The sequence below is a fragment of the Stegastes partitus genome, unplaced genomic scaffold (genome assembly GCF_000690725.1).
Source record: "Stegastes partitus isolate 25-593 unplaced genomic scaffold, Stegastes_partitus-1.0.2 Scaffold312, whole genome shotgun sequence".
NCBI lineage: Eukaryota > Metazoa > Chordata > Actinopteri > Pomacentridae > Stegastes > Stegastes partitus.
The window spans coordinates 103598-120924 of NW_007578043.1; the positions used below are offsets into that span (position 1 = coordinate 103598).

The 17327-nt window shown below is 44.1% G+C and overlaps 1 protein-coding gene across 1 annotated transcript in view; it reads right to left on the minus strand.

Annotated features, from left to right (window-relative positions):
* Nucleotides 1-17327, minus strand: part of nwd2 (NACHT and WD repeat domain containing 2) — a 52261-nt gene that overhangs the window by 9927 nt on the left and 25007 nt on the right. The window contains exons 3-5 of the mRNA XM_008283443.1: nucleotides 13724-13840; nucleotides 1395-1598; nucleotides 766-916 (exon numbers count right to left, since the gene is read on the minus strand). Of these exons, the coding sequence (XP_008281665.1) occupies nucleotides 766-916; nucleotides 1395-1598; nucleotides 13724-13840 (472 nt within the window). The remainder of the gene's footprint in view (nucleotides 1-765; nucleotides 917-1394; nucleotides 1599-13723; nucleotides 13841-17327) is intronic.

Consider the following 17327-nt stretch of genomic DNA (forward strand, 5'->3'; position numbering starts at 1 on the left):
GCTGGAGAACCCGGAGAGAACCCACGCTGCACGGGGAGAACATGCAAACTCCACGCAGAAAGATCCCGGGTGTCCTCACAGGGATGCACACCGGCGACCTTCTTGCTGCGAGTCAAAGGTGCTAACCACCGAGCCACCTTGCAGCCCTGAACTTGACAAACTTGGCTTTATTATAAGAGGCTGTGATGAGCGGTACTATGGCTTCTTCTACACCTCCTGATTGCTGCTACATTTGTTTTTCCACTGACTTGTAGTTGGTCACAGATCTTCCTATTTTTCAGCCATTTGAAGCCATGATGCAAAAACATGCAGACAGATACAACCTAGTGTTTCGAAACTGAAAAAGTTCTGGTTTTTATGGGTCATTTTCTAACCATATTCATGCAGGTGCAATCAGTGGTCTTTCAGGGATCATAGCTGTGTTCAAGTTTGTTGCAGAGTTGTTACTTTGGGTCGTCAGTATAGCGTTTTTAAAGTGTTTGCTTTTCAGTGTTCATAAGTTAAACTGGTCTGACTGGCTACTTAGAAATAAAACAAATATTGATATGTGATGCCATTTTTAATCATTCAAGTGATGCACTCACATTTGACCCTTTATTACCCTTCATCTATTTTAGTAGCAACTAGTGCTGTGAATTGGTGAAACAAAGGGAAGCAGAGAGATAGAACTGAGAGATGGTCCTGCAGGCAGCAATATGGGAGATATTTGAAATGATATGACACCGAAAAGATGAAAAAGAAATAAAAAGTAGACCTGAAACCAACCAGAGCAAAGGAATTTCTTGGCCTCAGCAGCCTTCATGGTCCCCTTCTCTTGAAGCTGCAGCACCGCCGTCCGGAAGATCCTCTTGATCTCCTCCGACACATTCCTCCAGGCCTTGTCATTCTTGGTCTTGGCTGCAGTGCTTGACTCCATCTAAGAGGGACCAAGGGGGGGCAGAGAGAGGACAGTCTGACTTTTCAGTTGAGACCGAGGACTCTCATCAAGCACTCAGGGAATGCTGTCATTCATATTCATGTGCTGTCAGATATGTACGGTAACAAAGGGAATATTCATGTGTTTCAAGTGAGAAATGCTAATTTAAAAGGCCAAACTGCTAAAACCTAGAACTCCACCGGCAAGATTAATTCGTGAGTGGTTTTCTTAAAGTGCTACGCCAGCTGAAGACGTTCTGTTTTTACGACTTAAGTGAAACTCAAGGCAACGTTATCATTGAGTTTTCAAGTAAACTCAGCCAAACATTTCATTACCTCTATAAAATTAAACTTGGAAGTTAAACAGTTTTGTTTAAAATTAACTGTGCTGACAGAATTCTTGTGACTTTTATGGGATCATTTGCAAGCATCAAAAGAGTTCAAGAGCTGCCTGAGACTTTTACGATACATGGACTTACTGAGTTCTGGTAGTTCTTAAGCATTTGGGCTTTGGGTTTGAGGTAGTATGCGGGTGGCACAGAGTTTTCATCCCTGCAGTACCACTCTTCCAAGATGTGTGTGTCCAGCCCCGCCTCCACAGCTGCATCCAAGATCATCTCAAACTCTGCTGATTCCACCTCCCCCGGCACTCGGATGCTGCCGTATTTTTCTCCCACCAGACCCTGAGGACGGAAGGAAGGGAGGAAAGAACGACAGAGGGCACGGAAGGTGAGAAAGCGAGACAGGAAATGTGCATCATCGCAATCTTTCAAACTGTTTTAGGGCTCTATTTTTTGGATCAGTGGTGCAGGGTGAATAGCGGAGTCAATGATGCGCACAGCGCGACTTATTTAAGGCAATTTCGGAGCCACAGGCGCAACTGTGGTACAGTTGGGACATCTACCAGGCAGTTTGTGACATCAGGGATGTAGCTGCCACCACAATCCCCTCTCTGCGGTGCTCTGTTGTGCACACTGACAGCTCTATCTCGGATGGAAATTGCTTTACACCACAGCCACATATGTACAGTTACAGTTCAAATGAGAAATTGCCGCAGCGTTCCCACATAGAAATGCCATTTGCTGGGAATGTAGGAAAACCTGTGCTTCTTGGTTTGTTCATCTCACCATTCTTAACATATTAGCACATGAAGATTATGAAACACAGTGCAAAAAAGAGAAAAATGAAAGAACAATTGAAACTTTATCCTTCCAAAGGTTGATAAGTGAGGACAAGGGCGCATCATTACACAGTTTAGATGTGAAGAAACTGGGTAAGGAAATACCATGAAATGGTTTTTAAAGCAAACACCAAGTGCTGTTATTGTTGCTTCAAATGAATGGCAAGACATGAAATATGATCCAGGAAGTCCAGCTTAAGTAACACAAACAAGATTTTGAAGGACTAGAATGCAAAAATGCTGGACAAAACTGAACAAAAACATGTAATCTTTTATTAAAATCCATCCTTTTTACCATCGAAGAATAAGTATTTGTTGCTCCAACGGAACAGATGTCATAAAACAACCAAGTATGCATTTAATAATCACCAGGAAGAGTGGAGTCATAGACCAGAAATCGCAAGTCGGTAACAAGATCTGCGACGCGTAGACTTCGTGAGGTTGTCGAAGCTAGCTTCTGGAATGTTGTTGGAATCTTCCTCAACTCCGCAAAGTCGATGGACTGGATCACGTTGTCAAACACGTCCATCCAAAGTATCATGTGACAGATTATCTGTCGTGTCATGCTGTCTGAAGTTATTTATTAGAAGAGAAATGGTGGCGTCGTGGACGTTCAAGTGCCTGGCTATGGAGCTAGGTAGAGACATACCAGAATCCAGCACGCCAAAAGTCCCTTTAATCTTTCCCCTGTCATCTGCATTTTGTCTTTCATCACAACGATTGCCGGGTAAAAAGTAGAAATGTGCTTGCTGGATGACACTTTGCAGCAAAAAAAACAAACCAGGTTCAACTTCTTTGCAAAGCAATGCTACATTTTTGGGGTGTTTTTTCCTCAGTCAATAGTCTTGCCACCTTGGCTGAGTCAACACAGAATAAAAATAAAGCTGAACCTAATGTGGCCTAAAACAGAGGAGAATGAAGTAAGACACAGGCCTTTTTTTCAAATTCTCTAAATGACCAGAAACAGCATTAAGCAGTTCCTTTCTTATCTCCTTTAGCATAAGATACACCATTCAATCCTACCAAAGGAAAGGACAATCCCAACATTGTTTGCGATGACCTTCACCTTTGTTCGAGGTGAATGGCGTCTCGTCTGGAAGGCGGGTAAGACCAGGCGGCAACAGCAGGAGGCGGTGTTAAAAGCTCTTAGGTAGACAATGGTGATGTTAGTGTCGCTTCGTGATGTCTGAGTAAGTCGGACAGAAATCTAACCAGCATGCAATGCGCTTCAATCGCTGGTCATCAATTCAGGGCGAACCGAGTTCACAAGCCGACTCAAAGACCGAGCCAGAACATCCCTCATCACGTGGTTACGTAGTAAGTGAAGTGGGATTCTGTTGGCGTGTTCTCATCAAAGATCCTTCACATCTTTCCTACGCCTCATCATGTTTTCCATGGAGGTTAACAAAAGTGTTTAGAATAAGACACAGAATGTCTTTTTTTGTGTGTGTCTATTCGATCACGAGCCCACTCTCTGCTCTTCTACGTTTTATTTTGGGTGAAAAAAAAGCAGATTTGTTCTGCTACTGCTCAGCAAATGTTTGAATGACACACTGTTATGTAAAAACACACAGATTTGGCCAAATTTCTCAGTAATCAGTGGTATTAAGAAAATGAGCAGATTTGCTTTTTATACCGAACAGACGGGGCTGTTTTAAAAGAAAAGAAAACGAACACATTAATTAAGAGGGAGGTGTGTGGATTTGTAGACTGTAAAATTTGATTAACGTGTGCTTTTTGAGCTATAAGTTAAGGTTGTTACCGTCGCAATCGCTGCCTTCATTATCATGTTTCATCCACTTCGCCAATATCCAGAATCTCTCTACATTCTTTTTAGTCAGAAACAAGAACACTCAGCACAGTGGCTGCATAATTAGGCATCATCAAATCAAACTGTAGCCTTTTCATCCCACTATTATCTCCCACTTCCCGTGGCGTATCTGCTGTAAGCTCCAGTGAGTCCTCGCTCTTCCCCTCGGCATCTACGCACATGCTTTTGAGTGACAGCAGATTCAATACCATCGGAAATAATCAGGGCCACTTCCTGCCTCGGTTCTCGATGCTCTCCGTCAGTCATATTTCAGGACAATGGGAACAAAGAAGAAAAAAAAACCCCACTGTAAACCCTCTATTACATGACCAGCTGATCTTTACTCCATGTGTCATAATTCACATGCACCTAAAGCCTCGAGGGGGGAAGACGCAGAGCGAGCGAGGGACGAGCCAAATGACTGTGAGCTCCGATGAGCAGGAAAACGACGTTTCTACGCTCTCGGCAATGACGCTTCAAAGCCATTTCCATGTTGGACTCCTCGCTCCCTTGGCATTCGCAGTGGGAACAGATGCAGAGAACAAGCGGAATCAGATGATGGCATGTGGCACGGTCTGTAGGACGGCCTACTCTAAAAACCCACAAACGCCTTCGGTATACTCGTTTACGTCCGCGCAAAAAAAAATGTCCATTTGGATCTCGAAGATAGATACCATGAACAGTACCGGTTGTGTTGGCGGAGGAGGTGTCAGTTGCGAGATTGGTGTCCAAACTGAATATTTACATTATATAAGAATTTATCTGCCATTCTTTGAGTGAAATGGTGGATTAAAGTTGAAAAAGAATGGTCAAAATATTACAGCCTTTGTGATAAAACATACGAGCTGTCACGTAACTGGAAACACAAGTATGTCCGACAAAGCAAGCAGCCTTAAACGAATAGAATTTAACAACAACAACTGCAACTCCCTGTGCTCACTTCCTGCCAAAATAAAGACTTTTATAGATAAGCAGGGCACGGCAGCTCACTATCTTGTGATTGACGGAAAAGGTCACGAGTTAGAGTCAAGCAATAAATGTTCAAGTGACAAGTTCTTAGCTTCAAAAGAAATAATTAAGTACTTTCTTTCTGGAACCTGCCAAAGTAATAGTTTTGCATAGAGTTTAAGTGATCCAATCAATTGAGGTTTCGATTTCCAATTGATTGTCAAGCCTTCTGTTCTTGAACGGTTTCTCGATTTCAGGCAGAAGTAAACAACGGTTGCTGAACAAATGTTTGCCCATGCAACCCCATATTATGTGACAAAGCCAAATCTGACAATCCTGTTGGGCTGCTTCACTTTAATTCTTGGACAAGCGAGGCGAAGGTTATACATTAATGTTTGGGGGAATGAAGTAGATGAATGAAAGCTGCCACAAACCGGACGACACAGGGAAGGTTAATATCTCAGAGGCTGTATCATGAAATTAGGTCGATTGAAACATCTCATTTTGGACTGTTTAACACAACAATTTCAGATGTCTGTTGTAAATCCTGTATGTTTTATGGGTGTACAAAAATGGTCTTGGGGGTTGATATTTCCATACATTGAACAAGCCATAGAGTCTCAGCATTTGCACTGAGGTACCTGCAATGTTGGATTTAAACACCTCTAGTATAGGGGAAACGTCTTCTCAAATTTCAAATCTGTACCTTAAATACTTCTTGAGCAATTGTCATCCAAAGTCAGGGTCTTGTCACAAATTTGGCTTTTTTTTTGTGGCAAAGACTATCACAGTTATGTTACGTATGATGTTCAAGCGACCCGATCAACTGATGTTTCGATTTCCAACTGACTGTCAAGCCTGCTTGTCTTGCATGCTTTGTTGGATGTTTGCTAGCGATCTAAAATTAACGTTTGCTCAAAGGGTTAAATGTGTTACTCATAGTCCTCATGTGAAGTTTGCGGTTGTGGGGCGTTCATTAATATTCCGGTATACGGTGGGCTCACCAACACAGAACATGAATCTGTGATGGTAAAGCGACCCAGAACATTTGCAGTGTCACACATTTTAAAAGGTAAATCAGAGGGTAGGGAGGGCCTGTATGCAAATACAGAAGTGAATAGTGGTTAGTTAGCATACAGTTGCTAATCCAAATGACAGGAGGTAAAAGGACAATGAACAACAGGTGGTGGAATCGGAGGTAGAAGAACACATGACTGAAGGTGATGGAATCAAAGGGTCTGGTGACCAGCAAAAGAAGAGAGAATGACTTTCTTCATCAAATGAAAACTCTGAGCATGCAACCCAGAATGATGTTAAATGTGACAAAGCAGAATCTAACAATCCTTTTGGGCTGCTTCCTTTTAATTCTTGGAAGGCGAAAGTTATGCTTTAATGTTTGGGGGAATGGAGTTAGATGCTTTCCTGAGGAACCGACGGCATAATGTTACACTGGAGCCATTTTGAGGCAGGAGGGGATTATTTTCATGGGGAGAAAATGTAATCTTGATACATAGGGATGAGTTTTAGGGGTGTAATCAATAGCTGGAGAGGGACTATAAAAGGCAAAAACAGATACTTTTCTTGCTAAATTAATACTGCTGCTACTACGGTGTTATATACGCTGCTTTCCACATCACTTTTCTTCATGGATGATGTAGAAGGCAGTGAACATTTTGATTCTGCTACTTCATACAGCATCAACCCATTTCAGCTTTTTTCTAACAGCCCACAACTACGTGACTGTTTAGGTATACCTTAGATCTTCTAAGAACCTTTTGAACACTCGGCTGCCCTGCAGGTCACCTCGTCCGCCCGTCTTAGATGGCCCTTTATGACTCACGGCGCCGCAGTGATGTGTCAGTGGAGGATGCAGGCTGAGCTACAGCAACACCGAGAGCGACACACATAGTGTGTGTAGAGACGGCGGAAAGAACAGTCGCTCTCCAAGTTGCTGACAAAGTCTCTGTCAGCTTGCCTCGCGGTGATGTAGCAGGATGAATGGAGTGGGTGACTGGCTTGCACGATTGTATGCGCGTGGAGGTAGCGATTAGGATAAAACCGGCCTCCTATCGGAACGGTGTTCAAATACCAACACATCACACCAATCCAGCCGTGAGCATAATCTACCGTCACCTCTGCACCCACTTGACTTACCAAAGACAAGCTGTTAAAAAAAAAAAAAAAGTCCAAATATTTGCTGGGTGGCTTTAACACCCCGTCTTAGCCAGAGAGCAGGCCTGGAATGAGGCCATCTTAAGTGGATTACGGCGGCTGACAAACTAGAGCTCCGTTGCTCTCTGTGTGTGTCCGTGTACAGTACGTCTTCCTCGCGAAGGGTTGCGGTGGTTCTTATTACACTTTAGGAGCCTCAGGTGCAAGAAACACAGGAGGCTAAAGTGACAATAGCAGAGCAGATAGTGACCAAAATGCAATTTCTAGTTTTAGCAGCACTCCTCCCTCCCTCCCTCCCTCCCTTCTGGTTTTTCATCCTTGGAAGGAGGGAGGGGGGGTTATATACTCTGGCTAAGTGCACTTTATCTGATGAGCCAGTTGGGAGAGGCAGCAAAGATATTGTACACAGCTACAGTATGAATTAACAAATCAATCACTCACGCGGTCAATTAATCAATGAAACACACAGTCAACTGTTCTGATATTTGCTGCATAAGCTTTGGCACTGCGGAGGGAAATACAGTACGTCTCCAAACCAGAACCAGACGATCTGATGTGAAGACAGGTTTCATTTTCAGTCGTCATTCACGGAGCACTGCTTCACTCCAGTTGCATCCTACAGTAAGCTCTACTTGTCTCTTGTTTTTGCAGCTCATATACAAGAAATCTGTATAGTTTCGTACTAACATGGAAAAACAAACATTCTTACTAATTACAGAAAAACCCGGCATGAATTGATTCTCCTAACAAGTAAGGCTGAGTGGCCAAATCCGGATATTCCTCAGCGTCTCAGAGCCTCATTGCTGCCAAAAAAAAAAAAAAGTATTGAAAACACATCAGTGAGCCGCATGGTTTCACTGGCTGGCATGTTATTTCATTAACTGGCACTGCAGTGTATTTTGTGTCACTGCCGCACACACTGTCCTGCTCTTGTGAACGCTCACGAAAGCGGCGTGTTTATCCGCTGCTTAAAGTAGTTCCTAAAAATGACTCCTAATCACTCCTGCTTGGCTTCAGTGCGCAGCTTTTTTTTTTAAGCTAGAATATTATAAGAACAAACCTTCATGTTTCTGGTCTGTTTTTAGAGAGTTGCATCTCGAGAGGGAACAAATGGGCGTCAGGCAAGCATCATACATTAATAATTCAGACGAACACCAATCTTATCATGTGGGTGGTGCAATCAAAAAGTTCTGGGACTATTGATTGTACACACGTCACACACATGTAAAGTGCGAGCAGTAACTGTCACGAGTTACAAGAGTGCATTATCAACATGTGTTGTACACAATTGCGATTTCTCTTTACACCTCAAATTGCGTTCCGGGTCGACCCAGGACTTTAACATCAACGATCATCACGGGTGTCAAGAGATGGGTCAGCAGCTACTACTGAGAGAAGCAGCTTTTTCAGTGGAAGAGTGGAGTCTTCACGACTATTCCAGTAGGATGCTCGGTGTTTTCTTCAATATTTACATGGTTGTGCATCCCTCAGGGTTAGACTGCCAAGGTGGAGTTCTACTGCAATGTCCTGAGGTGGAGCATGTGGTGCAAATGACTTGAACTGACTGGATTGCATGTGGTTGCACAGTATGATGATTAGGCAGCGTTTTTTTTTTGGCCACAACAACACAATTGTCGCTCCCTGTGACTTCTTTTTCTTTCCTAAAGTGAAATTCAAGTGGACGGGTTGCCATTTTGACACACTTTAGTAGAGTCAGCGCTCATTGCGGAGGGTTTTTGACATGTTTACATGACGTGACATCTGAGTGTCGCAGGAGCACTGGGAGCAGTGCATCCCTGCGCACTGCGACTACACTGACAGAGATGGCTACCTAATTGAAATCAGGTATACTTTTAGATTTTTGTAGGCGCAGTCAAAACATTTTGCTGGCATCTTGTATACAAAACGATCGAGAGAAAATTTTCTAATCACTATTTATTCACTTTTTTTTATATCTATAAGTAGTTATTCGATTATCATGGCCAGCCAAAAATCAAGATTATTTAATATGGCCACTGACCCCAGGTTTAACACCGTAGTTGCTTTGAAGAAATACGGACTCCAGAGACGCATCAGACTGCCCATGACGCAATGTTTGAATTAGAGCAACCCTTGCACAAGCACGAAGACAAAATTTCAAACATGATTTAAGATGAGAGCCAAACCGGCCTGTCTGAGCTATCAAATTAGCAGTTACATCATGTTAACTGAATGAAGGAGAAGCAGAAAGAAAAAAAATAAAGGCTACAGTATCCTCAAGTATCCTTTTACATCCAGCAAAGGTGCTATTCGACCAGCACAACTGGAAGAGCTACATGCTGTTTGCTGGTACACGTCCTTGAGGCATTTATCAAGTTTTAGTGTTTTTTTTGTTTTTTTTTTACATGAGGGAATTTGAGACTGTTAGAGAGCAGAAGAGGGGGAGAGGAGAAGAAAAAAAAAAAAAAGTCATGGCTCATTGTCATGCTTAATCTCCGGGTCAATGACACCATCACCATGCCAACCCCTTCTATCGCCATGGAAACCAGCTTTATTGCATCGACAGGTTAGAGAAAAGCCCCTATTACCTAGGTGTGGTGTGTGTGTCTGTTTAACAACGCTGCACTGCCACCTGTCTGGTATCCAGCTGTGCCCTTTGAATGACATTTAATGCAAATGATTCATACTGACATGTCCAATAAAAATATTACAGCTGACTCTATCTCATGAAGTGAGACGAGTCTAGATTTTAAAAAAATGAATGACTGCTAAATGAGCGAAGGTGTTTTTTTTTTAAAGGCGATTCATTTAACAAGTTGCGCAATAAGATGGATTATTAGATGTTCAAAATTTGAAAAGCTAATTGCTAAAGAGTCTTTACATCGAGGCTGGAAAGAAAAACAGAAGGAGATATGGAGGTTAGGCTACATGTTAAAGCTGTTGTTTTGATTCTGTAGCACAGCACAGCCCTGAATAATTTGTGGAGGTGAACTGATGAGCAATGTATGTGAAGAACGGAGTAGTGCGAGGTTTCCAGTTGTTGCACAGATCCTCTGTGACAGCAGGAAACACACCTACACTACATATGTCAATCTCTGCTCCCTCTGCAGCGTTTCCACCGAGAGAACATCAATAATCGATGCAGCTGTAATTTTGCTTTTCAGAGATTTTTTTTCCACCGTCTTTATTCTTTCTTCTGTTTTCATCCCTTTTTTTCTCCCCTTTCTGATCCGAGCACTGGGCTCGGTGACAGTCGTTGTGGGCGGCAGGCTCCCAGAGCAGCCTCTCTTTGAAGTTCCCCCTCTTATGGTCCTGTGGATGCGAGTTAGCCGAGGGGGGGTGATGCTTGGACGGCACCTGAGCGGGTAAAGGTGACGGTGCGTAGAGACCATGGGTGGCTGTTAGAAGTTGAGCTTGAAGCAAGAATGTGAAAGAAGATAAGAGAAATGAAGCAATCAAACTGGGAAAGACTGCTATGGCTAGTCTAATATCTACTGTATGTTGTTGCAGTAAGACCGAGACCCTAAATTCCGCTGACGTCTCCCCCCCCCCCATCCTGACATATATTTCTAGCTCTACCGCCCCTGTAAAAATAAACAACAATACTCCGGAGATGGCCCAGACAACCTAGAACTGTCAGCAACGAGCATCCAAGTCCCTGATCAAAGGACCCGCCGCCGCTGCTCGGAGCTCCCCGGTCCTGGAACCGGCCGGCCTGTGCGGCGGCGATGGCGACGACGGGGGATCCGGGGAAGCGGGGACCACAGCAGCTGGCACTGACAAGTCTGAATGAGACTTAGTTCAGCTATTGTGGGCTCCTTAGCATAAAAATCCTGCATTCACCTCAGAGAGCAGACCACTATAATATGCCATTAAAGATTTAACCCGCCAGATGGGAGGGAAGACGTGCACTATACATGCATGTATCTCTTCAGTGTGTCCACGGGTGTAAGTAGTGTGTATCACCCGGAGTTCGAGTACACCGATTCTGACTCTCATGACGGAGAAAATGCCTCGAGTCAAGATGCTCTTGTTTGTTCCTTTTGCGTGGGTTTGTGTTTGTGCGTTTGAAAGCAGGATAGATGGAAGACAGGTGCATCACAGTGAGAGAGAACAAAGGGCTACTGTATGTGTGCGTGCTTTCCCCGAGTGTTTTGCGCGGTGTTGCTCGAGGTCAGTCGGGGTTAAGATGGTGAAATTGCAGCGGGGACAGAGGGCGGCGAGACTGAAGGGAATGAATGAAATCGGTGCGGCGCTACACCGAACGCCGAGCCGGCAGCGCAAAAGAGGGAGGCTGTGTCACTTACTTTTCGACTTACATTTCAGCCCAGTTTAGCCTGATTGGGTTTACATGTCTATCCATAACTTTATATGGAAAGAACAGCTAATGCAACAAATCATATGTGCTGCTCTACTCACATAGGTAGTTTTCTGCTTGAGCTTTGAGAGAGAAAAAGAACAGTTCCTACCGAGCTCCCAGTGCTGCTGCTGCTGCTGGTGTTTCCTGACGGTTCATTGTCTAGAGATTTCAAGCCATACATGAGATTTTTACAATTTCACTGCTGTTATTGCTTGGGACAACTTCAAACTTGAGGCCTCACAACTCCAAGACATTTTCCAGCATTGCGTGCTTGTGCTATCATCTGTGAGCTGAGGGGTGCAATCTGAAGCAGGCTCAACATAGTCAGGCTTTCTTTGAGTTATCTGGCTTAACTAAACCTAAACCCCCAATAGAGATACAATGTATTACGTTCGTCTTTGTGGGTTCTCTTCATGACACTCTGTGCACATTACAATCAGTAACTAGCATGTCGCCTACTTCAATCAAAAGGGAACAGGTTGAGGAGGAATATAAAAAATGTACTACAGCAAAAAGCACTGTTACTACAAATGGTGCTTGGGAGGAATGCTAGTGGAAAATTGTTTTACTTTACCACTCAGTGCACTCCCAATGTCCGCTACTCATTTCCAACATGACACTATTGGAGCGCTCAAACTTTTTAGCTTCATACATTTAAACATGATGCTCAAGAAGCGCATTAAGGTCTTCATGAAGGCCCTTAATAAAACATAGTCACTTTAGTTTTTGGACAAGGCATAATACTACTGGCTTCGTCCATCGATGTCCGACAAAACAGATTTGCAGATATGAGGTATCCCCTCGGCTGTATCACTCAGAGAGATAAGAACTCTCGCGAACCGATTGCCTCGTCTTTGTAGTGGACCCTTTTTGCTTGGTTAGTGGTTTCAGTAGAAGCATCTGGTTGTTTAATGGCTTTGCTGCAAATCTGCTTGTAGAGCGAGTCCTACCTGTGATGACTTTCTGCTACAACAGCCGCCATCTGGCTCGTGTATGCGTAGGATTTTCATTTCTATTTAGCGCAAATTAAGTTGTTGTGGCGACTGAGCTCATTTCCTGCATGCGTGTTGACTTATGGATACGGCTGAAAACAAAAGCTCAAACTCTTGAGTCCGTTCACAAGCTTTCATTTTCAGATCTTTTAAGTGCATCTCATAGCCTTAATCTACAGATGAGGCTGCATTGGCACAATCTGTGCTGAGGTTTGCTCAAGAGGAGCGATCGGGGGGGACGGCGCGTCGATGCCAAATTCTGCACTATGAATGTACTTCTGTGAGTTCAGATTTAACTGTGCTGCAGCCAAACAAATCAGCTTTTTTTTTTTTAAACAGGCGGATCCAGTTTGCCAGTGCAATTTCCCTCGTTTCTGAAGCAGCTTTATCAGTTACAAACATGTCCTCGAGAAATAAGTAAATCATTAAGATGCAGATTTTGTTCTGTCGTGAAGAGTTGTTCGTGTGTTGCTCGTGACAGCTACAACTTCTGAATGAGAGGAGCAGGAAGGAAATGCAAAACTCAGTCTGGGGAAAGGGGGGGATTATGCTCCCTGGAGGCCAAGGCTCCTGTTGTACCCATAATGCATTACGTCTCCCTGTGATCTCTCACCTCAATTTAAACCTCTAGAAACGGATCTGTTCCATTTGAATAATTCACCATCAATTTCTCTTGCTGTCGTCTTCCTCGCTACACTCCTGTCTTCATCCTTTCCATGGGTCTGAGTTTTTTTTTCCTTCTTATGTGGTCTAAAATTATCCAAGAAGATCACTGAAATGTCAGCCGTAATTACGTATCATGCCACTCTCTAGCCTTGCAGAGATCTTAGCACATTCAAGCAAGTGAAACTTCAGCTCTTGCATGGACTCCTTTACAGTGTGCTTGCTCTCCATACTTGACCCATGAGGTAAAAAGTGCATCTTTGTCACATTTGTGGAATTGTTTAATATTCTGTTTACTTTTCTCAAAAAAGGAAATAGATAAAAGAGAAATCCACATCGTCAACTAGCCCGCTGTCAAACAGAATAGACGCATTATTTGCGCTCTTGTCCTGCTGCAATGAGAGGACTTCAAAGGCTGACTCCTGTTTCAGTATTATTTTTTAAACGTAATCATGCTATGAGTCATGAAAAGACAGGTCTGCAAAAAAAAATGCGATTACGCTCTTAATAAGGTAATTTCGCACTACTATTAGATCTGCAATTGCACATAGCCTGCAAACAATCCATATCAAAGCCAAGTAATCCAATATGGAGGAAGCAGACGCTGACGTAACACATTTTCTACCTGTTATGTGGGTCAAACACAACAACAAAAAAGAAAACCATTACAAGTTACTGTAACCTGTGAAGCACGTAACACTCACGACAAAACACGGTCCAGCCGAGGTCTTTAGACATTCCTCCAGAAGTTTCATTCGGAGTCGCTGCAGCTCTGGACTGTCCCATTCCTCTGGATCTACGCCCCAGTACAAGTCCACCACCTGAACACAAACACAGAGAAAAAAGTGTTATATCGCTGTGATTTCAATCAAATGCATGCAGTGTGGATGACTTTGCTTGGAAACTGTGTCCTACAGCAACGGAATGGAAAATGTTTTATTTTGGCTCGCCGATCGATGCGCTCTCACCGGACCAAATTCTCATTGGTGGGACATTTGCAGGTGTTAATTTCACGAGGAGAAAAAAGCGCCACATCGATGACCTTCCAACAAGTGTGGCCTAAAAGTCTAAACTTTGCAAATGGCAGTTGATGTATCACAGCTCAACAACTGACATAGCATCTTAAAAATGCTAAGCTAACTTGTCTATGTCACATTCTTGTAAAAAAAATAGTAATTTTTGGCCTTTATTGGATAGGCAAGTGAAGAGATGAAGTAGGGAGAAGAGTGGAGGGATGGCCTACAGCAAATGGGCCAGATTTGAAGCCATGGCTGCTACATCAGGGACGATAGCCCCGGTTTATGGGTCACCAGCTCAACCAGTTGAGCCACCGGGATGCTGTGTTATATTCTTGAATAGTTGGTACAATTTTATTTTCACAAATCTTGATATGGGCAGGTGAATCAAGAGATCGCTCAAATTACGATCGGTGGGCTTTAGCAATTCAAATCTAAGAACCACCAAAGAGTTTTTACCACCGCGCACGCCTGCTTCACCACTCTAGAGCAGCAGGGAGACGTGACTGAACCCACACACGCTCTCCCTCAACACATTCGTCACAAGTTTTGGCAGTTGAGACAATTCCAACTGTAAACACGCCACAGGGGGAATCTCCCAGAAGACTGTTGGAAACGCCTGTGAATGTGGTGTGCTGCTGCTGCTGCTGGCTCGGGCTCATCTAAGGGGACTCCGAGACCTCCGATTGGCAGCTTTGTGGGTCTCAGGTAGCTTTCAGTGTGACATGTGGCTTACAATAACATGTATTATTCCCTCACGGATAAGCAGTATGGATGTATAGATGGATGGATGGCTATTGCAGATGCTTGGAGGGTCTGCTTTCAGAAAATGTACAGCATGCATTATCAAGATGCCTTTCTGTTTTCTTCTTCTTGTAGCTGTGCTGGTCTGACTGTGCTCGCTGTGTTTGAGGACTAAAAAAGTAGGAAGATTTTCAGCAGGGAAGAAGGCTGCTGCTGCTGTCTCCCTTCATGCTCTGCTGCTCCCCAGACTAGCTGGTTCAAATGAGTTTAGCCTGGCACAATGACTGACACGTCCGTGCTTTGGCAGGGAACAGCGCTGAGTGACGGGCCTGTAAAAACCGGACAGCGCTGAAATTGAGAGTGTGGGACTTTAACTTTGACAGCCCGGGAGGTGTTCGCCTTCCTCCGTTATCGGCGAGCACGGCGGGAGGCGCTGGGAGCTGCAACCTCGACTCATCTGCTTGATTGTTGTCGCGTGAGCAGCTGTCAAGTAGCTGCGCGTTTCTTCCAGGCTGCAACTAAGAAAGATTTTTATTAGGGTCCGAGCACACCAGTGCAAGGACCCTATTGTAACCGCTGTGATTATTATTTATTATTCTTATTATTATTATTATTTTACCGACTTTTGAAACGCGATTTTGAGGGCCTAAACATGCACGAAAACTCACCAAAATCGCCACACACACCAGGACTGGCGAAAAATGTGATATTTTAAGAGACTTGGACATGTCACTGCCAAAATGGCTCCACAGCGCCACCTTGAAAGTTTCAATGAAATTTCAATGGAGTCCCATCGGAAGCACATTTGACCTACAGCTACGCAATTTGGGAGGCATATAGAGCTCGTCGGCACAAAGAAAAACGTCTCTCCGCTCCAAGGTCTAAAATGCAACACGGCTCAACTGCGCCCCCTACAGTATTTCAACAGAGTCGTATCGCGGCTACGTTTCACCTACAACTATGACCTTCGCCACACATGTGTAACAACTCGTGACGCACAAAAAAGTCCATTAGCATGTTTCTGTAAACCCAACAGGAAATCCGCCATGTTGGCGAGCATGCCGGGCCATTTTTGCTCAAAAATGGCCATTTTTGGCCATTTTCTAAATCGAACTCCTCCTAGGGGGTTCGTCGTACAGCCACTAAACAGGAAGTGGCTCGTAACTAGGCCACACTTGCTCCGATCTGCCCCAAACTCGACATGCCGGATCACAGTCCCGCCCGGAGCAGGTTTGCGCCACAGCCCGCCGTGCGCGAAGGCCGACAAGCGTAGGGCGAGGACCCGTCCATCGCTGCTTGCGGCTTTAATTAACAACTTATCTAGTGTCCCCAGTTTCTAGAATTTGAGAAGCAGATGACTAAATCGTTGGTGATTGTTTTAACACTAGCGACATAAATAATGTGATGTGGGTTAAAAAAAAAAAAAAAAAGATTAGTTGCAGGCCCCTTTTTTCTTATCCTCAACCACCAGAAAACTATTAAATTGGAAAAACTCCCACTCAGTAGTGTGTGCACATGATAAGCATCCCCTCATGTTGGCCTGTTGTAAAAAAAAAAAAACCTCATTGCTCGGCACATCAGTCACTGCGTATCAGTGTCGCTAATCTACTTCCAACGCACACGTGTGGAGGACTGCGACCGGCCTTGCGTTGACGAGGACCGGAGGGAAGGGGAGTGGAGCGAGATGAGCATCCCTGATAGGTTTCTACTGGGTTTCAGCAGGTGATTGGGAGGATGCGCGGTAATTAAAAGCTAAATGAAGACATTAGTCATATCTGTACGCTGCGTGCATGTGTGTGGGGAGGATGTACTGATTAAATTTGCCCCGTTACCTGCCGTGCTTCATTGAAGTATGGAGGGAAGATGGATGAGGAAGGGGCGGGGGGGAGGAGGAGACAGTCGAGGAATGTTTATCCAAAAACAGGCAAATGAAGTTAGGAGGGGGAAGCGGGGATTAGCTAAGGAGGGCTTTTAACGAAGATGAAGAAAGATTCCCGTGGGACTAGAATTTGGCTGGAACTGTTTCCTTGTGTCTTTTTCGCCCTCCTTCTCTCATTTTTTTCCTTCACGCCAACTTCTTCGCTGTTCCTCTCTCTGATTACTTTCCAACTCTTCCCCTAAACTATAGTAGTGGGGGCCGTTGCTTACGTAAGAGACGAAGCAGCTTCTGCTAAGCAGCTTTCTAATGCCCTTGGAAGGCGTTTGCCCAAGGCGGGTCAAGTGCAGGAGAAGCCTTTTTTTTATTTATTGAATGTTAGACTATTAGACTTTGGGATTATGCCCAAGATGCCCAGGAAGAAAGGGCATGAAATCAGGCGGGAGAAAACCACACTAACAGAAAGACTCAGGCAAAAAAAAAACAACAGTAAAAATAGATACAGCGCTGACATAAATATATCTTAAGCTCTCGGCTGCAGGCGTTTTTTATTAAGAACATGTAGTAAATCTCTAAGAATGTTTGATGAATACTGGCCTCGCGTCGCTTGGGGAAAGTTTTAGCTCCAAATCTAAAATTTCTGCCGCGATACGAGACAGGCTCGGATCGAGA